At 42.8% G+C, this 22,544-nt stretch overlaps 1 protein-coding gene across 2 annotated transcripts in view; it reads left to right on the top strand.

The window, feature by feature from the left end:
• The window catches only part of MYO10 (myosin X), a 232,790-nt gene that overhangs the window by 137,044 nt on the left and 73,202 nt on the right, over window positions 1-22,544 (top strand). For both annotated transcript variants that reach the window (XM_039238829.1, XM_039238831.1), the window contains exons 10-19: window positions 5,025-5,154; window positions 6,423-6,541; window positions 7,666-7,812; window positions 7,990-8,090; window positions 8,197-8,263; window positions 8,975-9,067; window positions 9,495-9,563; window positions 9,761-9,843; window positions 12,523-12,631; window positions 15,678-15,758. In XM_039238829.1, the coding sequence (XP_039094760.1) occupies window positions 5,025-5,154; window positions 6,423-6,541; window positions 7,666-7,812; window positions 7,990-8,090; window positions 8,197-8,263; window positions 8,975-9,067; window positions 9,495-9,563; window positions 9,761-9,843; window positions 12,523-12,631; window positions 15,678-15,758 (999 nt within the window). The remainder of the gene's footprint in view (window positions 1-5,024; window positions 5,155-6,422; window positions 6,542-7,665; window positions 7,813-7,989; window positions 8,091-8,196; window positions 8,264-8,974; window positions 9,068-9,494; window positions 9,564-9,760; window positions 9,844-12,522; window positions 12,632-15,677; window positions 15,759-22,544) is intronic.

Raw genomic sequence — 22,544 nt, 5'->3', positions numbered from 1 at the left:
TCTTCAGGGGCACCTGGGTGGCTCAGTCAGTTGAGTGTCCAACTGTTGACTTTGGCTCAGGTTGTAATCCCAGGATTGTGGGATCAAGTCCCATGTTGGACTTCATGCTGAGCATAGTGTGGAGGCTGCTTGAGATTCTCTTTCTTCCCCCTCCCCACCTGCCCCCTCTCCCCAACTCATGCATGCTCTCTCTCTGTCTCTCAAAAAAGTGTTTTTTAATAAAAAAAAATAAATTTGTACCTTCATATTTCAATTTCATGAAGGTTTTTTCCCGGAGGTTTTTGGATCAAAGGAAGGGAAGGAACCACATTCCATTAAGGCTGATGGACATTTGTTTGCATAATATGTTGAAATGTTCATGGAGAGAAATTATTTCTGTGAATTATGTATGAAAATGTCATTTCTGGCATTAATTTTTAGCTGCTAAAAAAATGATTCATCAATGTCAGGGTCTGTATACTCTGGCAATAGAACCTTTTAAGAATTTTGCTTATTTTACTGAGAATTTGCTTTTTGTATTTTTAGAGTTTATCATTGCCACCACTTGACATGAATATAAATGAGTGCCTGTAAAGTACTGTGGGCAGCTTTAGGAGACCTGTATTTTTTCCTGGGGCAGACTTTGTGCACATATGCTGAATTTCATAGTCATTTTCTTATGCGGTCTTTCAAGTTGCCCTAGAAATTGCTTGGATGTAAGCTTTTCAAGTCAATAAGAGCAACTAATTTACTGTATTGCCTGTATTTGACCCACTAGAATGGGGGCTGATTTAATGTGTGTGAAGTAACAGGAGTCTTTGGGTGATAATATTTTCAGTTTTTCTTATTCCACAAATGTTGAACATTTATTGAATGCCTACCTATGGACCAGGACTGGGGGTTCCGGACTATATCAGCCTTACTGGATATATCCATGGTTTTTTGATTGTGTGAGTCCATGTATATGCATGTATAAATTCATTCCACAGGAGTCAGATTTTATTAAGGTGGTCTTTATACCTCAGTTTTGCCAAGCATGGAAACATCAGTCTCTTTCAGTGGTGGAGAACTTGGGAGCATAAGCAAATTTATATTATAAAATAACATAACACTGCCTCATATAGTGTTACATGATAAATTATGATTTTTTTTAACATTTTATTTTAAAATAATCCCTACATCCAACATGGGGTTTGAACTTACAACTCCAAGATCAAGAGTCACATGCTCTACTGACTGAGCCAGCCAGGCACCCCATGATAAATTATTATCAGATTGCTTACTTAGAATTTACTATGCCCACAGTAGTCTCCCCTTCCCCCATTCCAGTGACATCATTTGTTCAGGAATCATCTGTGTGGTCCCTTTGCCTTCTTGAATGGCATCTCCACACCTCACAGCCAACTATCTGAGCGGATATACCTTTTGGCACCTGAAATGGGCCCCTCTTTTCTATTCATTCCCAGCGTGATGAGCCTGGCTTCCTTTGTTCCTTCCTGGTTGGGACCAGATCACATATCTGTCATCCCTCACCTCCCGCCTCCTCCAACCCCCAGTTTCCCAACACCCATTTTTTTTATGTGCCTAATAAGGACATTCTTAAAAATACTCTATGTAATTTTTTTTGCCAGTTTTGTAACTAAATTGCTGTTTAGTGCTTCTGAACTATACTGAGAATTCCCTAGCATGTTTTTTTTTATGTCTTGAGCCCTATCATTGAGAAAATAAGATAATTATTATAAGCTTTAAAGTGGCTACTCTTGGGGCACCTGGGGGACTCAGTCGGCTGAGCATCCTACTTTGGCTCAGGTCATTATGTTGGAGTTTGTGGGTTTGAGTACTGCATCAGGCTCTGTGCTGACGGTTCAGAACCTGGAGACTGTTTCGGATGCTGTGTCTCCCTCTCTCTCTCAGAAATAAGCATTAAAATTTTTTAAGCGGTTACTTTTGGGGCGCCTAGGTGGCTCAGTCAGTTAAGTGTCTAACTTCGGCTCAGGTCATGATCTTGTAGTCTGTGAGTTCGAGCCCTACATCGGGCTCAGCCCAGAGACTAGTGCCTGCTTCAGATTCTGTGTGTGTCTCTCTCTGCTTCTCCCCACTCATGGGCGCGCTCTCTCTCTCAAAAATAAACAAACATTAAAAAAACTAACAAACTGGCTACTCTTGCCAAAGCAGTGGAGATTGTGACTAAAAAGATCGTGCACAGGACAACAGGACACAAGAAGTAAAGGGTCCGGCTGGCAGTTGGAGCGCACATACCCACGCTACTGGTAGTTGATTACAGCCATTCAGTTACCCCATGGTATGATTAATGCAATTATTCCTTGTCACCACGCCCCTGACTCACTCAGGGCTAGAGTGCAAGCAGTCAAATTTATTAATACAGTAAGCACATTCTGTTCATTTGCTTTCATGTCTCCATATATAACTTCTGTGTGTATTTTAAGAACGTCAAGAATTTTTTCGTGGGGCATCTCTTGATATTTTTCATTTGGTAGCTTGACATTATACTTAATATTGACATTCACTTAATATTTTTTAAATCTTCTATCTTTTTGGTGTTCTATAGAGTCCGCATAATTGACTTAAACAGTGAAGACTTCCATTTCTATAATCATTCTATGATCTAAGAATTTTTATAAGTTAGTGTTGATTAGGTCTTATTAATATAGGAAGACAGCTTTAATCACGGAGAGGGAGAGTACTAACTTTTGCACCATGGAGGTGCTTTATAATTATTTTGGCTGTTTGGTTTGGTCCTTACCTCTCTTTCAGGAGTCTTGAGAATAAAATATATTCCTTAACTGTCCTTTAACTTTTAGAATAAGTGAATTTGAATTATTACTTTTCCATATGTTTCTTTTTTATTGATAAGCACTTGACTAACAGTTTTTATTCTTTGTGTCAATTTCTGTTTGCACCCATGAAATGAGCCTTCTCACCCCTGATTAAATAATTAGTTTCTTTTAATGTATTGAGATGACACCACAGAGAATATTTTACAGAACTTCTCTTGTGTTGAGATTTTCTTTGGAATAAATTTCCACAGTTGAAGTTACGGAGGATAATACAGGAATTGCTTTTTTTCGTTTAAGTCTTTAGAAAGTAATAGCATTGGCTGGTTAATAAGTTTGTGGACTCTGTGTTCATTGGGCCCGATTTTGAATCTCGGCCGGGTGGCCCTGTGAGAGTTACTTAGCCTCTCTGAGCACTCTACAATTATGCACATATGCGGCCAGCACAGTGCTGCCATATAGTCTTGTTTTCCCAAAAGATTATATTAACTTGTGGTACCAATGATCAGTGCATAAATGTCCCAGTTTCACCAATTTTAGGTTTATTGTCCACAAGTTTTTTACTGATTTAATAGAAGTTATCATCTTGCGTTTGCTCCAGTAAGAAATGCCTGCTGCATTGTTTTGCTCATGTATCTTTTATTGTGGCTAAGCTATCGCTCCTTCCTTTAGAATTTTTAAATCGTTTTCCTGTCTATTGTTTTTGCCCTATGTTTCAACTTTATTGTTTTTTCCTTAAAAACAAGTTAAACTTTGCATATTTTTAATTTTTTTTAAACTTTTTTTCAATGTTCATTTTTGAGACACAGAGAGGGACAGACTATGAGAGGAGGAGGGGCAGAGAGAGAGAGAGGGAGACACAGAATCCAAAGCAGTCTTGAGGCTCTGAGCCATCAGCACAGAGCCCGACTCGGGGCTCCAACCTGCAAACCTTGAGATGATGACCTGAGCTGAAGTTGGATGCTTAACAGACTGAGCCACCCAGGCGCCCCAAACTTTTCATTTTTAAATCTCCAGTTGTTTGCTTTTCTAATTTCTTTTGCTTCAAAGTGGTACATGGTTTCCTTCCTAGTCTCCTAAAGTGATTGTCATTGTCGTGATTATTACATGTGGGTCCGAGTGCTCTCGGTAGGTTATTTTCATCATTGTGGCCAAGGGTTCTGTCCTCAGTTGGGGGTGAGGGGTGCTTTTTTCTTGACAAGAATATGGGTTCTAAATCACGATAAAATTTGAGCTAATCTTTGGTGGGATTCAGGACACCTGGCTTCAGCTGTTGAGATACTTGTGTGTGGGGACAGATCTCCTCTCCTGTAGTTGCCGATGTGTTTTTATTTTTCCCCAGACAGCTTTATGTTAACTTCCATTTACCGTGGAAAGGCCAAGAGAAGGCTTTTCAAAACTCTTTGGAGCAATTAGAAATAGAGATGTGATGAATGTCTGAGGAAGATGGACCCAAATCCACTCATCTGTTCTGTCAGCATCTATTATAAAGCAGCAGACACTCTCCTGTCTACAGAATTCCTAGTAGAGAATTTTATTCCCCCAATTTGGGTCCCTGCTGCATTTAACTATCAAGGAAAGGCACCGACGTTTACACTGGCACATTCCCATGAAGTCTCACCCTTACCCCCCCAATTTGTGTGCAAGAAAATAAATGTTCCATATGCTTCAGTATCTATAGAAAAGGCATTTCTTTCATACCATCATTACTCTGACTCTGAGGTGATTCTCCTGTGGCCTACCTGTGAAGCTTGTACGTAAGATATCTCACTTTTCCCCATTGATGGCGTGATCTCTCCACATTCTACAGTTATTTTTTCTTAATATTGTTTCTAAATTTTAATGTTTAATATTTAAATATTTATTTAGAGAGTGAGCAGGGGGCGGGGGCGGCAGAGAGAGAGAAGAGAGTGAGAATCCTAGACAAGCTTTGCATTGCAAGTGCAGAGCCCAGTGGGGGCTCCATCTCCTGAGCCATGAGATCATGCATGACCTGAGCCGAAATCAAGAGCCGGGCTCTCAACCAACTGAGCCACCCAGGCGCCCCTGCATTTCTTTCTTCACATCACATTTTTTAATGTGTGGCTATGCAAAGTCTTTATCATTTGAAGTTGAGGACTCATGAATCTCTTTCTTATTTTCTTGCTTTTAGAACAAAACCTGACAATTTTATCAAGTAATGAGTTTTTCACTTTCTTTAGTATGGGGGAAAATACCAGCAAAAGATTAGATATGTTTACTTCCTTTCAGACGGCAATGGAAGTCATGCAGTTCAGCAAGGAAGAAGTTCGGGAAGTTTTGAGGTTGCTCGCTGGTGTATTACATCTTGGGAACATAGAATTTATCACCGCTGGTGGGGCCCAGGTGTCCTTCAAAACGGGTAAGATGGCTCCTCCCTTCCTTGGCTTCTTCCTCCTAGGGAACTCGGACCTAAAATATTTACTATCTGCCCTTTTGCTGAAAGAGCTTTCTGAGCCCTGTGTTCTCACTCTTACCAAGAAAAGAGGGAAATGGACCCAATAAAGAAAGAGGAAAACGGGGATTGGATGGAGGATAAATGTTACGGGTCAGCGCATAATGTTGCTGTAGCTTTTCATAGTTCTAGAGCGGTGACGTAGTGTGATGGCAGACTGCTTGGTTCAGGGTCCAGCTCAGCCACAGGCCGATTCCCTGGATTACGTGTCCCCTCAGCACCACTGACTTCGGGTCTATGAAGTGCGGACGCGTTGTCAAGATTAAAGGAGTGAACATGCTCATCGCTGTGTCAGTGGTCACTTACCTGGAGTGACTTACGTATTTACTCTTGAGTCTTTCCTGATGGAAGCCACGAGCGAGGGCACGAAGGCGGGGTGGGGTGGGACGGTCGGGGGGTGGATGAGTTAAAGTTTGAAGTGGCTCCAGACAAGGCCAGGGCTGTAGGTCAGCAGCTCTCCCGCGTTTGGGCCCAGCGCCTCTTAATCATCTCAAACCACAGAGAACTCCAAAGGGCTTTTTCGCTTCTGTGGGTCATGTCTGTTCATGTTACTGCATTAGAAACTAAAACTGAGATGTTTTGAACAATTAATTTTGACATCGCCGTAAGAAACCGATTGCGTATTGAAGCAAATAGTGTCTTTTTGTTTAAAAGACCATCTTCCCAAACAGAAGAAAATCTGTGAGAAGAGGGACATTGTCTTACATTTTTGCACATTTTTTAAAATACCTGATGGTCAGGGAGGACAGCTGGGTGCTCTTATCTGCCGCGTTCCGTTTGGTGAGCTACCGCACGTCACGGAGCCACTGGAAACTTGCTCTGTGTCATGGCGATGGAGTGAAAGTAAAACAGCAAGCGACATCTCTGAATCATTGAAAATAGGACCTTGCAAACCTCTGGCAAGGTCTTGGGTACCACCTGCCTCAGGGTTACAGGGTCATATTTGGTCCAGGCATCAGGCCACTAGCTTAAGACTCATCATGGGAGTGACTACCCAAGAAATGTGTAATTTCCATTGGAAGGATTTAGGAATGTTCTCTGATCTACTGTGTCTCTGATCTACTGTGGAGTTGGCTTTGAACCCATGTCTCTCTGGAGTTCCCTTTGGGGCCCCGTGGCCTGTTCCTTCTGGGGTCGGTCACTTTTGCCTTGTGTGCCTTGTTCTTCGCTTCCAGCCTTGGGCAGGTCTGCAGAGTTACTGGGGCTGGACTCAGCACAGCTCACGGACGCTCTGACGCAGAAGGCCATGTTCCTCAGGGGGGAAGAGATCCTCACGCCTCTCACTGTTCAGCAGGTACGTGTGCTTTGCCATCAAAAGTTGTTTTAAGACACTCCTGCGATTTTAGAATCGTGGCTTTGATTCAAATGAGCGACTACAACACACCATCCACGTGAGTTTGGTTCATGGTCAAAATAAAGAAGATATCCACGCTGAAGGGAGTACACAGAGTTGTTCGTTTTCTTAGAGGTAGTATAGCAGAGTGTTTAAGAGGACTGACCGGGTATGATGGAGGTTTCCTGAGTCTGAGTCCTGACCTGTTATTTTCTGTCCTTGGGGAATGCGTTCGTTGTGTGTATTTCCTCCTGAGTGAGACAAGGATGATTATCATACCTAATTCATAGGATCGTTGTAAGGATAGTAATAAATATGCCAGATACTTAAGCACGAAATAAACATTAGCTATGATAATTTATTAATATTGTTATGTAGTATTATTTATTTTTGCTTTTGTTACTGCCCTGACAAACTGATGATATGTGCCAACCCATCTAATATCAGTTTATTTTTTAAGTTTGTTTATTAGAGAGGGAGTCGGGGAGGAGCAGAGAGAGGGGGAGAGAGAATCCCAAGCAGGCTCCCTGCTATCAGCACAGAGCCCCACGCAAGGTTCGAGCCCAGGAACCGCGAGGTCATGACCTGAGCTGAAATCAAGTCGGATGCTCGGCCCACTGAGCCACCCAGGCGCCCCATGTTTTAAACCTGATAAAACCTGTAGCTGTAGATATTGGTTCAGATTCTTTCCTGTAATTAACATGAAAACTTGAGTTTGAAAGCCTGATATTTAAAAGAAGTCTTAGCGATGGGCTGTGAGGAGGGCATTTGTTGGGATGAGCACTGGGTGTTGTATGGAAGCCAATTTGACCACAAATTATGTTTAAAAAATAATAAAAATAAAAGAAGTCTCTGTGAATCCTGCTTGTAAAGTGAGTGAGTGAACTCCACAGTCTACCCTTTCTTTAGACATCTGTGTCTTCTGGTTGGTAGCGATTTACTTATGTTGGACACACAGGTGTTACTCAAGTTCTACGTGCACACGCGTGCATGTATGTCTCTCTCCCAAGGGGGGCTGGGGTGGACTCGCCTGCCTGGGCTTCCGTGGTCAGTGGAAGGCGGTGACCCTGTCCTCTCTCCTGCAGGCAGAAGACAGCAGAGACTCTCTGGCCATGGCACTTTATGCACGCTGCTTCGAGTGGGTGATTAAGAAGATTAACAGCAGGATCAAAGGCAAAGACGACTTTAAATCCATTGGCATCCTTGACATCTTTGGATTTGAAAACTTCGAGGTAGGCTTCTGATGACCAGGGTGCGTGAAGTTTTTTCTATCCGCCTGTCGACTTAAATCTCTTCAAATGAATGTTGATAATTTTCTCTGCAGATTTTTTTTTTTTTGGCCTTTCTTTGCCTTTATATCTAATAGTAAGGGCACTGAAGGTACCTGTTGAATGGTTTCCCCCCCTTAGGTTAATCACTTTGAGCAGTTCAATATAAACTATGCAAATGAGAAACTTCAGGAATATTTCAACAAGCATATTTTTTCTCTGGAACAACTAGAATATAGCAGGTAAGCACTCATAGAATTCCATCTAAAATTTTTTTTAAAAATCAGCCATAAATTAGTTTTAAAGCTCTATTTTATTACAACTCAGCCCTTTTAAATCTTTGTACAGGGAAGGATTGGTGTGGGAAGATATTGACTGGATAGACAATGGAGAATGCCTGGACCTGATTGAGAAGGTGACATTGTTGAAGGATTGTAACAGTCCCAAGGGTGTCCAGCTGGGCTGATTCATATTTATGGGAACAAAATAGCTTGTGTGAACATGCACATCAAAGATGTGAATGTTTAGAACACAATGGATCGTTTGGAAACATACATGTAAATGTGCCAGGTTGAATTTAAATACTTGGCTGCTCCTAACTTATTGTCTCATTGAACAGCGTATTTTAGAATCAACACTGTGTGAATGGCTTCACTTAGATTTTAAGTCAGCATCAAAAGCTTTGCCAGCACCAGTAATAGGTGCAGTGCAAAATAATAACGCGGTGTAAAAGTTTCGTCCACAAGATGGTGGTGGGTTCAATTTCTCCATGTTCGTGTGGAATTTAAATTCATTGGATGTCTTTATAGAATCATTCAGAATTGTTTTTTAAGTCAGAAAGTGAGAGCACACGCGCACACGCGTAAGTGGGGGAGAGGTGGAAAGATGGAGGGAGAGAAAAATCCCAAGTAAGCTCCCCACTGTCTGGGCCAAGACCACTTGGAGATCATGACCTGAGCTTAAGTCGACACTTAACCACCTGCCCGCCCAGATGCCCCCTGAATTTTTTTTAATCCAAGAAATTGCTATGGCTTTTCCTTTAACCACTTACTTGAGAAAGTAGAGAGGAAATATTTGAGACATACCTTCAACTTTTAATTCATTTTACCTTTTTTCTCTCTTCTAGAAACTTGGTCTCCTAGCTCTTATCAATGAAGAAAGCCATTTTCCTCAAGCCACAGACAGCACGTTATTGGAGAAGTTACACAATCAACACGCCGTATGTCAAAACCTGCCAATTCTTAATTATGTCTGAGTAACAGATCTGTGGGTAAAGAATACACACAGGATAGTTCAGTACTGTTGGCTCTCCAGATGCTTCCCACACGTAATTTTTTTCTCAAACCAAAGCTCTTCTCCAGGTGCTGGAACTAAATTGAACTCAGTTAAAGGGATAGATTTGGGGCTCCTTGTCAGAATATGCCCACATTTAGTTTATGAGTATAGAATTTAACATCACTGCCGTGATGACACGGAAGAGCCACATGGCTTTGATAAAGTGCGTCACATGCTCTGTCCTCAACCTCTGCTCTGTGGTGGGCTTGGAATTGTTTTCACTATCGGTGGTAGTTAATTTTCTCTGGAGGTCCATGCAGATCAGTAAGCGAAATTAGGCATTTGTATTTTGTTTGTTTGTTTGTTTTTAGAATAACCACTTCTATGTGAAGCCCAGAGTTGCGGTGAACAATTTTGGAGTGAAACACTACGCTGGAGAGGTAACTTCTTAGTTAAGATCTTTATTGATATTTGCTCATCTAGTATTTAGAGAAGTAGTTAATTTCAGAGGCCAATCATGAATAGGTTGCAATGAGTTTTTTCATGGGTCTGGCTTTTAAAGGAGATGCCTGTGACCTGAAATTATTCTTTCGATCAACTGTACGATTTTTCATTTATTTATTTATTTTTAAACCAGGTTCAGTATGATGTCCGGGGCATCTTGGAGAAGAACAGAGACACCTTTAGAGATGATCTTCTCAACTTGCTAAGAGAAAGCCGGTATGTCCATCTCCAACCCAATACGTCATTAGCAAGCAAAGTATTATTTGTGCAAATGCTGTTAATTTACAAACAGAAAAATATTGATACGGAGGCAGCTCAGTTTATTATCTTCTTTCATGGGCAATATTTCATTAGTAAAATGACCAAGATCTAGAAAGTACTACGAGTAGCACTGACCATCATTTAATGAGTTACCATGAGAACAGTGTATCTGTGAGGTGGGTACTGTCATTCTTGGTAAGCAGATGAGGAAGGTAATTTTTGGAGCAGTTGAGTGCCTTGCCCACGAACCCACAGCTAGTTTTGACATGCTCTTTTTGGCTCAGGAACAGATCTTGACCAGGATGACCTTTCTTCTCAGCAAGCCTAGAGCTACGTGTTACATTGACTGCAGCCTCGGGTCTGTGGGACCCGCATGTGTCTAGTGTAAGGGAGGTCGAGAAAACACATTCCTTCAGCTAAAATTACAAGCTTCCACATTCATTTATTCATCCATGAATTGTAAATTCACAGCCTTAAGTCAGTAGTTGGTTAGTTTAGCTTTTCGTAGGAGGCTTCATGAGGGGGGGGGGGGAGATTAACCCTGAGGTAGAGCTTTCAATGCTTGTTTCAGATCCAGAGTGAATCTGTGACAAGCAAATTTTTATTATCTAGGTTAGGAAAGTAGCACAGTTACTTAAAGAGCCGTAATACTTTTAGGAACATCAACCCCATGTGGCTATACTGTCACCTAGACAGCTGTGAATTGAGGTGAAGGAAGCCCACCTACAATGTCGGATAGGAGTTTAGAAATGGACCATATTTCAGTTTGTTTGAACTCTGCTGTGTGAAGATTCCCTGTCGAAAGCAGTGTCAGCTATTTTTGTTTTTTTAATTTTTGTAATAAATTTTTAAAATTTAATGTTTGTTTATTTTCAGAGAGAATAAGCATGAGCAGGGGAGGGCAGAGAGACAGAGGGAGACACCGAATCCAAAGCAGGGTTGAACTCATGAGCCATGAGATCTCAACCGACTAAGCCACTCAGATGCCTCAGCTATTTTTATTTTTAGATGAGTTTTCAGATCTTTAAAAATGGCGATGTTCAGGGATGCCTGGCTGGCTCAGTCAGTAGAACATGTGACTCCTGATCTTGGGACCGTGAGTTCAAGCCCCACACTGGGGATAGAGTTTACTTGAAAAAAAAAAAAAAAAAGGTAAAAAAAAATAATACTAATGGTGATATTTTAAAAAATACCATCGCATGTTATCTATCAAAGTAATTTCCTAGTTATTAGATTTTAAATGATACATTTAAAAATGATATTGATGTTAAATAGAAGCAGTTTGCTCTGAAAAGATCACAGGTGTGGAGGTCAGCAAGGTGACATTCAGCCGGTCGCCTCTGTCCTAATGTAAAGGGGTTTTGTGACTAGAGTAAAAGAGTTTCTTTTTCAGTCCAGGTTTCTCTCTGTGAGATTGAGGGGCTTGGGCTGTTTGCTCGCTCTGCGCTCTTTGACCTTTGACATCTGTGACATTTTAATGGACCAGAGCTTTTCTCCGAAGCGCTCAAAGCACAGTTAGGGAACTTCAAAGAGGGAGCATGCCACAGCGCCCTGGAACAAAAATGAAAAAGGGATGGGGCAAAGTGAGAGGTGATGGGGCAGCCTTGACGGTGCCGCCTCAGGAGGTGTGGACCCTCAGACATTGTCCCTGCCTTTCCTGGTGTTGGTGAAGCCCACACCCCCATCGCTCAGCCCACAGCTGTAGCATCTTCCATGCAAGAAAGATAAAAAGTTACTGGAGGGGCACCTGGGCGGTTCAGTTGGTTAACCATCTTATTGCAGCTCAGGTTATGATCTCGCCATCTGTGAGTTCGAGCCCCGCATCGGGCTCTGTGCTGACAGCTGAGAGCCTGCAGCCTGCTTCAGATTCTGTGTCTCCCTCTCTCGCTGCCTCTCTCCTGCTCACTTGCTGTCTCTGGTTCCCAAAAATAAATAAACATTAAAAAAAGTTATTGGAAGCCCTTTATTTTTTATCAGTAGTGGCAATTTTATAGAACTTTTCAGTAATTACAGCCACAAACAGCAGCATTTATGCTGTGTCCGGCACCAGAGTCAGCCTTTTGTATACATTTTCCCATTTTGTTCCCCACTACCACCCTCCCCCACCCCAGCCCTCTGCAGTGCGTAAATTACGCTCCTTTTTCAGATGAGAAAAATGAGGCGAAGTCAAGCATCTGCTGAAGTCCCGTAGCTTGGGAGGGGGTGTGGACAGGATTAAACCCGAGTGTGTTTTCCTACAGATGTGCGCTTTTCCCTCTGTCAACGGGTTGGATCTTCGAAATACAGTGAGGTGTGCAAAAACATCTGCCTCCTACAGGCAGACATCAAGGCTGCAGAAGCGCAGGTGGCTCTCTGGAAACACAGCACTCCTTACTGACATGTCATCCCCGTCTCTTTCACACAGTCTCTTTGTCTTCAGCAAGACTGGTGCTCAGAAGGGGGCCACCATTTTGTCTTTTTCCAATGCCTAAAGCCCTTTGGCAATGCTTGTTTTGAAATCTTTGGAAGCTGTCTTAGCTCTTCCTGGACTCGATGTGTTACTTTCATTGGGAAAGTGCATTGTAATTACAGTAATCCAGCACCTAATAACTGGGCACTCACCCCTCATGGGCCTGCTCCTCTCTGCTCACACAGATTCGACTTCATCTATGACCTGTTTGAACACGTCTCAAGCCGCAATAACCAGGATACCTTGAAATGTGGAAGCAAACATCGACGGCCCACAGTGAGCTCACAGTTCAAGGTTAGTCTGTCCTGCTGGCTTTCGTGAATCTATGGGTGCTGTGATTTTAGGAATTGGAAATAGGAATTGGTTTATGTGAGATCCAGGAAAGCGTTTATTTTATTTTTTCTTTTATATCACCAGACAGTGCTTTTGAAATAAAATCTACCTTTACTGAGTCAGATGAAAACATGTAGGTTTTGATTTTGGGTTTTTTTTGGCTTGTTAAAAGTAAATAGCTACTTACTCTAAATAGAAGGACTGGGTGGCCATTTGGGGTCACTTTGATTTGTATTTAGAGGCTCGTATGAATATAGAGTGTATTCCTTCCCATGTTTGGTTTTTGTATTTTTCCCGGGTATGTTTACAGTATCCTAACTGGGAATAATGACTAAGCAAGTGCATATCTCAATAAGATCCATGTCAGTTACCTTGTCCAGATACCCAGAATTCCGGGAAAGTAAGGACCATTCTTACTGGCATTTTAAATATGTAGCCATTTTAGAAAGTTTAGAGGTAGAGTATGTGAAGACCATTAAAAAAATTTTAATGTTTAATTTTGAGAGAGAGAGAAACGGAGCACAAGGGAGGAAGGGCAGAGAGACCTAGAATCTGAAGCAGGCTTCAGGCTCTAAGCTGTCAGCACAGAGCTTGACACAGAGCCTGGACTCATGTACCACAAGATCGTGATCTGAGCGGAGATCATGACCTGAGTCACTTAACCAACTGAGCCACCCAAGTGCCCCTGACCATTTTCTGAACTTAATTGTTCTGTTTTACCCACAAGTAACAAATCTTAAGATGAAGAGAAATAGCGGCACGTCAGTCAATAGACATTTATTAAATCTGCCATCACAGAGTCTTTCACTTAGTTATTCAGAGCTGGATGCATCTGGTGGGGTTGTGTGAAGTCTGCTGTACCGTGAAGTTGGCAATGAACCAGATACACACCAGCATTGCTAATGAAGCTGGGTCATGTGAGATGATGGGCAGGTTTGACCCAGGTCAGATATAATAAAAATAGTTGTCATTTGGGGCACCTGGGTGGCTCAGTCGGTTAATCGGTTAAGCGTCTGACTTTTGGCTTTGGCTCAGGTCATGATCTCAAGGTTTGTGAGTTTGAGCCCTGTGTTGGGCTCTGCTCTGACAGCACAGGGCTTGTTTGGGATTCCCTCCCTTCCTCTGTCTGTCTCACTCTCTCTCTCTCGCTCTCTCTGGCCCTCCCCCACTCGAACGGTGTCTGTTTCTCTCAAATTAAAAAAACTAGTTAGCATTTATTGTGTATGTATTATATGTCATTCACTGGGCTAATCACTTCATGTACATGATCTTATTCATTTCTCCCATAATCTTAGAAGTACATATTATCGTCCCCATTTTATAGATGAGGAAACTGAGCTTTGGAGAAATGCCGGCCATTCAGGCCCTCTGAGGGCAAAAGCTAGGATTTGAACTGACCCTGTCTGACTCCAAAACCTGGGCTCCTAATCCCCCAGCGGAGTTGTTACATTACCTTTTTCTAGAGCAGCGTTGGCTGGGGTCGCCTTGGAAGAAAGGCATTGTGGATACTTGGGGATTAAATTGCACTAGGAATCAAGGAGATGGCAGAGAGCCGCCAGGCCCTCCAGTTGGAGACCAAGCAGGTCGAGGAGCCCTGAGGCAGGAGTGTGGAACCCTGTCCTTGGAAGACTGACTCGGTGGGGCCAGTGGACGGGATGCCCCAAATGGAGTTCAATTGGCACCGGGATATATGAAGGGCCAAGCATGCCGGGCCATTTGGTCACCTGTGAGAGCTTTTGAACCCGAGAAGGAAGTAACCGATATAGCTCTGTAGGTGACCCAGTTTCATCCACAAAATTGTAAGAAGGAAAAAGACATGGAGGGAAACGCAGGGGATTAAAAGACTTAAAGACGGGGCTCCTGGGTGGCTTAGTCGGTTGAGCGTCCGACTTTCGCTTAGGTCATGATCTCGCGGTTCGTGGGTTCGAGCCCTGCATCGGGCTCTGTGCTGACTGCCAGCTCGGAGCCTGGAGCCTGTTTCAGCCTGTGACTCCCTCTCTCTCTGACCCTCCCCTGCTCACGCTGTCTCTCTCTCTCTCTCTCCTAGAAATAAATAAAAAAATATTTAAAAAAAAAAAAATAAAAAAATAAAAGACTTAAAGACATGAGGTACAGTACAGGAACCTCATTTGCATTCTGACTTCGAGGAACAGAATGTTTCAAAAACACAGAATCTGAGACACTTGAGGATTTTTGTACGAAATATGAGACACTTGCTTCTTTTAATATTGGAATTAAGGAATTCCTGTTCAAGCGTTTGAGGATGATAATATGGTGGTTGGATACATGTTTGGAAATTGTTTGGCCTTTAATGACATACGCTGAAATCTTGAGGGATGAACTAAAACGCTGTCCGGGATTTGCTTTTCTGAAAGGGATGGGCGTAGGGTGGACGCAGACAGGGATCGGATGAAACGAGATTAGCCGTGAGGCGCAGCTGGTGATGAGCACTCATTACGCGCTCTGTCTGCATTGGAAAATGTTAAAAATTCTTCCATGACAACAAAAAATGTAAAAAAATTTAAAAAATGAGTATTTCAGAAGATCTGCCTGGTGATTTGAGGGTAAGAGTGAGAGAATGTGAAATACTGGTATAGACCGTCATTTTGTTGGAAATAATGAATTAGGAGAAGAAAAAAAAACCTCCAATGGGACAGTGCATTCAGCCCAGATTTTCTGTACTAACCATCAAAATAGCCTAGAGTTGCTTTTTGCTGGTGAACAGAATATTTTTTTCCCAACAATACTATTTCAATGAAGAGACAAATGAGTTTTGTATATTGTGAAGTAATATCAGTGACCATGAATTGTAGCATCTTGGCTTTTTTTATATGAGACTGACAACGTTAAAATAAAACTTAATATTCCATTAATAATAAAAAATTAATATTCCTGTGATTTCTATTGTTGTGTCTTCCTGTTTCTGATAAGTGCCTAAGATGCTGAGAAATCTGTAGAATGATATAATAAGAAACTAAATCAACATATACTTTTTCCTTTCTGATAGGACTCCCTGCATTCCTTAATGGCAACGCTAAGCTCCTCTAATCCTTTCTTTGTTCGCTGTATCAAGCCAAATACGCAGAAGGTAAGATTTACAGCAGCCCTAGACTGAGGCTGTGTCTTTAAGGACACTACTTCCTGGGGCACTCTCTCTAAAGTCCTGTCATCGTAGAGGGTTGGCAGCATCTTTGACATTATTATAACCTAACACTGAATGGAAAAATTCCCTTTGTCTCTTGGGTCTGTTTGTCTGCTTCTGATTGATGTCATTAAGCTTTAGAGAAATCTAGTTCAAAAGGAAACATTGTGAAACCTTCACACTTTTTTTTTTTTTAAGGATTTGGTTTGAAATTCCTGGGCAGGCGTCTATTACAAAAGAGATAGTTGGTGTATGTTTTGTGGTTGATTTAGTTTTTCATTTTGCTTTCTTGTTAAGCATGATGAAGAGTCTGTATTCTGAGTAGCGATGCTGACTTTTTTAAGGTCTCTGACCAGGTAGTCATGCCTAATTTGATCATTGCTGATAGAGTGTCATGGTAAGTTTTCACTGGTAGGCTCTGAGTTTAGGGTTTTAATGCCAAGCCTGATCAGAAACAATAGGAGTGTTACAAGAAGCTATCTAACCAAAGAAAATGTAGTATTCAATGTATGCCGTTGCTGAATGCAAGACTAAATGGGAAACTAGCCCTAAAATGTTGAAAATAGATATTGTCTCAATTTGGGAACATCAGCTCCTAGTAATCTCCCCGAAGAGAGGAAAAGCCTCTATGAGAGAGTTGCGTCAGCAGCCCCTCTTGCTGAAAAACTAAATGCTCTTCTCATAAGGCTTAAGAGAAGGACTCTGACCTGAACGGTTTCTCTTGAGACTTTGGTAATATTCTGATAATTTTGCGGATGCTAGATCTTACGTTTTACCTTGTTTCCCAGTTCCCTGAGAATATTAGCGATTCCTCATTTATAGTTTAAAGATGTTCCTAAGAATTCTTTGTCTTCTAGGAAGGCAAAAGTGGATGTTTTCTTTAAGGAGGAGGAACCTATTAAGTTTGCTACCTCACCATGAGCTGTGGTGGTGAGAATATGCTATTTGTGTGGCATAAAGCAGCCAAGAATGGTCTTATATAGAAGACCTGTGCCTCTCTTCTGGAAGTTTAAAAAAAATAGCTCACCTTTCAGTTTTTCAAATTTATATTGAAATGTTTTAGATTATCACAAAAAATGGCAGCATAAACAATATGTAGTTTTTGGCCATAACGTAGGAAATTACTAGGTAAAACCTAGCAATAGACCATGCCAGCTGGCTTATATTTCACTTTATAACCTCAGTGGGCAGTATTTACGATACAAAGGGACTTCATACTTTGGGTCTATACTCCCAGGAGCTATTTAACCTCTCTTCCTCTTCCTACATCAGGGATGATAATACCATATTTCATCGTTCAAAGAGACTCTCTCTTCCCAATATAAGGACTTGGGTATTGGGGGTGCATTTGATAACTTTTTGCCAGCAATGGTTTAATTGGGAGGGCCTTTCCTTCCTTAGGGCTGTGTGTAACATAATCATGCACGGTTGTAGGCATTTGTGTCCTAGGTGGATTCAGTGAAATGGGGACCTGCTGTGTCATTACTATTAGAAGGAGAGGAATTTTAATTTGAAAAACAGAGTCCCTCACGTATTTGTTTTGTTTCTTGGATGACATGGAGTCTCTCTGCATTGTAATAGCTTCTGAAATGAGGCTTGCCTGAGCACTCTGCGGCAATTGAAGACGTTACCTCTTATTGATGTTTATTTTTTTCTTGCTGGGATTTGAGTCTGCCTAATCGCTTTGGTTTTTGCGTTTAAAGAAATGAGCCAGCCCAACCTCACGTTTCATAAGTACTGCTCATGGTCTTTCCATCACCTGTTCTGTGGCAGAAACTAATTAATACTCTCCAAGAGTCAGGCTGTAGGAGACTTTGGAAAAACGTCTTGGTACCATTTTAAATGCACCCAGAAAGTAAAGGCACAGCCACTTGAGGCCTAAGATGTAGGTGTGATTTTAAGTGTGAAGGTGCTAATTAGAATATGAAAATAGTTAATTATGACTTGCTTAGCATTCATTTGGTTCCATCGAAAATATCAGAGTGCTACTGTTGATGACGTTATATGAATGTATGTAAACAGGGGCGCCTGGGTGGCTCAGATGGTTAAGTGTCTGACTTCGGCTCAGGTCTTGATCACACGGTTTGTGAGTTCGAGCTCTGCGTCAGGCTCTGTGCTGACAGCTCGGAGCCTGGAGCCTGCTTCCGATTTTGTGTCTCCCTCTTTCTCTGCCCCTCCCCCTCTCACACGTGTGTGTGCTCTCTCTCTCTCTCAAAAAATAAACATTAAAAAAAATTTTTAAAAGGTATTTAAACAACCTCATTTGGAGTTTATTGTGAGCTTTCTTTTGTCCTAAGATCAGTGCTTCTAGAAATCTCGCAGGGAAGCTCTTGCTGGCCTTTGCCCCATAGATGAGGAGTGTATATTTCTGGCACAAAGGGATGAGACCGTCTCTCTTACTTCATAGCCTCTTCCTGTCATTTGCTCATTAGGGGACCTGGAGAGGATGTGTTCTAACTTACATAAATGGAAGTATTTTGCACATTATTCAGGAACACATCATGGGTTTGGGCAGATTCTCGAGGGCTTATTTTTGACAGCTCTATGGCCAAAGGGATAAAAACAGTGGCTTTAAAGTCTGTAGCCTGAAGAAATGGGGCTTTAGAAAAAGTGAAGGAGTTGCTGTGTGCTTTTAGGAGCACATCCAGCATATCTGAGATCCCCATGGTGACCTTGTGAGTGTGAGTACACGCCCAGCGGGCCCCGAGCTTGTGGGACAGGCTGCCTCCCCTCCTTGGCAAGTGCGTGAAGCTCAGAGTGGGTCCGTGGGCCGAAAGCATTTGGAAATCCTTTGCCGGAAATGTTATAGGGATTTTGTTACTTGGCATTTTTGTGTTTTGCTTTGAAAACCAAGTGCAGATGGGGAGAATATAACTGAAATGCTAGAGGGGAGCCTGGGTGGCTTGGTTAAGCGTCCGACTTCGACTCAGGTCATGATCTCACGGTTCGCAGGTTCAAGTCCCCCGTCGGGCTCTGTGCTGACAGCTCAGAGCCTGGAGCCCATTTCAGATTCTGTGTCTCCTTCTCTCTCTGACCCTTCCCTGCTCACACTGCCTCTCTCTCTCTCTCTCTCAGAAATAATTAAAAAATGAAAAAAATGAAAAAAATATTTAAAAAATAACTGATATGCTAGAGTATTATGTCAATTCACCTATAATAATTGTGGACCTTTCTTCATGAACAATATGTAGCTATTCTTAGATGTTGCGTAGAAGACATGTCACTAGCCTTGAGGGATCCTGGGGCTAAGTTTCAAGGTGAATTTTCTTAAGCCTATGGCTCAGACAATGGAGTATTATTCAGCCATAAAAAAGAATGAAACCTTGCCATTTGCTAATAACATGGATGGATGTCTAGTGGTAAACAAAGTAAGTCTGAGAAAGGCAAATACGTATGATTTCACTCGTATGTGGAATTGAAGAAATAAAACAAAGGAGCAAAGAGAGGAATAGAGGCAAACCAAGAAACTCTTGCCTATAGAGAACAGACTGTTGTGGGGATGGGTGATGGCGATTAAGGAGGGCACTCTTGTGGTAATGAGCACTGGGTGTTGTATGGAAGTGCTGAATTGTATGCCTGAAACTAACAGAACACTGTATGTTGGCTATACTGGAATTAAAATTAGTTAAAAAAAAAAAAATAAGCCTCGCTGTAGGGGCTAGTGAGCAGTCAGTTCTCTGGCTTACACATAGCACTGAAGTGTGTAATCTTCTCCTTGGCTTAGAATTGTGGAGTTTACAAAGGGCAGACTTCTCCATTAGACCATTTTTAGTTGGCCGTGGAACCTGCTAGCTTTTTTCTATTGTGGCTCATGAGGCAGTAGTAGTTTCAGGCTCAAAGGGTCCAGACAGACCAACCTGAGGAGATTCTGTAACAAAGGACACCTGCTTTGCCTCATCAGAATTTCTCCCCAAGGGTATCCCACAGGCCTGTGATCTCTCCCTTCTCTCCCTGCCTGGTATTTTCGCAAATAAGTTCTAGTCAGAAAAGTCTGTCATTAACATTCCTCAGAAAAACCCTGAGGAGGCGCAGGACGGAATTAAAGAAGGGAACAAACTGATAAATATCAGGAAAACCTTCTGGGGTGTGAGCACTGGCTGTCTGCCGTTCCCAGGCTCCACTGCGAGGAGTGTGAGGCCACTTCCTGTGGACGCCGTAGGCTGTCGCTTGTCAGGAACAGGCCTGGCTGACCCACCTCACTGCACCTTCTGTAGGTGTGAGGCGAGGAGCACTCGCCTTCCAAGGTGGGGAAACCTCAGGGATTCCTACAGTCTCCTCTTCAAGCTTTTAATCCAACATAACGTGTCTTAAAGATTCTGGCAGGGTCTCCTCCAGATTGGGTCACCTGAATCTCCCCAAGGCCTGTGGCTGATGGAGGAAGGCTTAGGGCTGAGCTGGGTGCTCGGAGTGAGGTGGATCTAAGGGCAGAGGGGAAGAGTGAGGAGAGGGACATCCATGCCAAGGGGAGGCGGGAGACCAGGCCCCAGAGAAGGCAGACCGTGAGGTCTGTGAGGGAAGACGGCAGCCATATTTGCTGGGAATCGGAGTATCAGGCGGGAGTGCGGAGCTGGAGACGAAGCGTTCGCCTGACCATGGCGGCTTTGTCTGGGAGACCTTCCATGTGCCCCGAGACACAGGGATGTGGCAGCCTTCTCACACAGTGGGCTTTGAAAGACTGGAGAGGATGCCGGTACTTTGCACTTGAATGAGTCCTGGTGACCCATATACCCTCTCTTTCATGGCGCCACCATGCATAGCAAACTAGACTCCCCATTTGGACGACCAGAGAGGCTGTGACCACACAGGAGGTGAGAACACTGTGCAGGCATTATGAAAACCTAAATCTGTTGGCAGAAGCAATAATGATTCGATGAATGAAGTCATGAATTCAGCACATGTCCTTTGGGGTTATATTTGTGTGATCCAGGTGCTGCCTGCCATTTGCTTTCTTGTGGGTTTGTTGTATGTGTGTATGTCTGTATGTGTTTGGGTTTTTAAGTAAGATCTACCCCCAATGTGGGCTTAAATTCATGACCCTGAGATCAAGCGTTACCTGCTCTACCCATTGAGCCAGCCAGTCCCCTCCCCCCCCCCCGCTGTTTTCTTGTTTTTTTTTTAAACAAAGACCAAACATTTCTTTAAAAAGTTCTGATGATAACGTGGCGTATGTCCTACCTGGGAATTTTGTCCTGTTCTTCTCTCTCTCCTGTATCTCATTTTGTTCATCTTCCGTCACATTAGCCTTACTGAACTTGATTGAAGCAACTTTTTTTTTTTTTGTCTTTGATCTCTCTGCCCTAATCTTAGTTTCTGAATAAAGTGTTCCATAGGTAGAGAAGATCTTTACCAAGTACAGCTTTGTAGGACCTGCCTTGCCTGCCTTTGTGCCCTGCCGCAGAGCTCAGTGTTCCGGCCACAGTATGTGCTTAGTAAGTGGTGAATCGAATTGCTAATCTAAGTACATTGTACACCCACTCATGGTATATGAGTGCTTAACTTTGCCAAAGATCTAGACCTAACTTGCCACTTGAGAAAAAAAGTTTATGGGCGCCTGGGTGGCTCAGTGGGTTGGGCGTCTGACTTTGGCTCAGGTTGTGATCTCACGGTTCGTGAGTTTCAGTCCCACGTCAGGCTCTGTGCTGTCAGCGCGGAGCCTGCTTCGAATCCTCTGTCTCCCTCTCTCCTGTCCACCCTCTTGTCACTGAGCTGTCCTGTGGCCTTGGGTTTGCTTCCTCCTCCATGAGGCGTGTCTGAGGACAGGGCCTGTGTAGGGGAGCAGTTGTTGATATTCAGTGAGCCAACGAGGACATGAAACAGCGGCACTGAACTGTGGGAAAGGCTTCATACCTGTGCCGTAGGTTGGGGACCGAGTACGTGCTCAACGTCTTTACACCTCACTCCATCCTCACAAATTCAAACCCCATTTTATGCCAGATCATGGGAAAAGCTTCCCAAGGCTGTTGCCAGCCCTCTTTTCTCTTTAGGTTTAGTTTTAAATCACCTATCTTTGGCAGGTTGTCATAACTCATAACAGCTACTGGGTTGTTTTTTTAAGTCCTTGACGCTGTTATGGGATGAACATTTATTTCAGTTGTCTTAAACACTTTTTTAATATATTTATTTGTTTTTGAGAGAGAGTGATAGAGATAGAGCTCAGTGGGGAAGGGCAGAGAGAGAGGGAGACATAGAATCTGAAACAGCCTCCAGGCTCTGAGCTGTCAGCACAGAGCCCAATGTGGGGCTTGAACTCGTGAACTGTGAGATCGTGACCTGGGCTGAAGTGGGACGCTTAACTGTCTGCGCCACCCAGGAGCCCCTTATTTCAGTTGCTTTAAAATTGACTTTATATTTTCCTTTTTAAGAAATCTCTGTACCCAATGTGGGGTTTGAGCTCATGACCTTGAGATCAAGAGTGGGATGTTCTACTAACTGAGCCAGCCAGGTGCCCCTAAAATGGATTTTAATTTACAGAAAATTTGAATCCATAGCATGGAGCTCCCATATCATTCTCCATGCCCCTCTACACACACACACACACACACACACACACACACACACTCTCTCTCTCTCTCTCTCTCTCTCTCTCTCTCTCTCTCTCTCTCCTCTTTTAACGTGGTACACGAGTGTGGCACATTTATGATAATTAATGAACCAGTATTCTAAAGTCGGAAGTTAACATTAAGGTTAGCTGTGTCCTAAGGCCCTCTGGGTTTTGACATACGCACAGTGTCA

This window comes from Hyaena hyaena, unplaced genomic scaffold, assembly GCF_003009895.1.
Source record: "Hyaena hyaena isolate Hyena2069 unplaced genomic scaffold, ASM300989v1 scaffold_148, whole genome shotgun sequence".
Classification (NCBI taxonomy): Eukaryota; Metazoa; Chordata; class Mammalia; order Carnivora; family Hyaenidae; genus Hyaena; species Hyaena hyaena.
The sequence above is the reverse complement of the archived record's forward strand: the minus strand, read 5'-3'. Positions and strand labels throughout refer to the sequence as shown.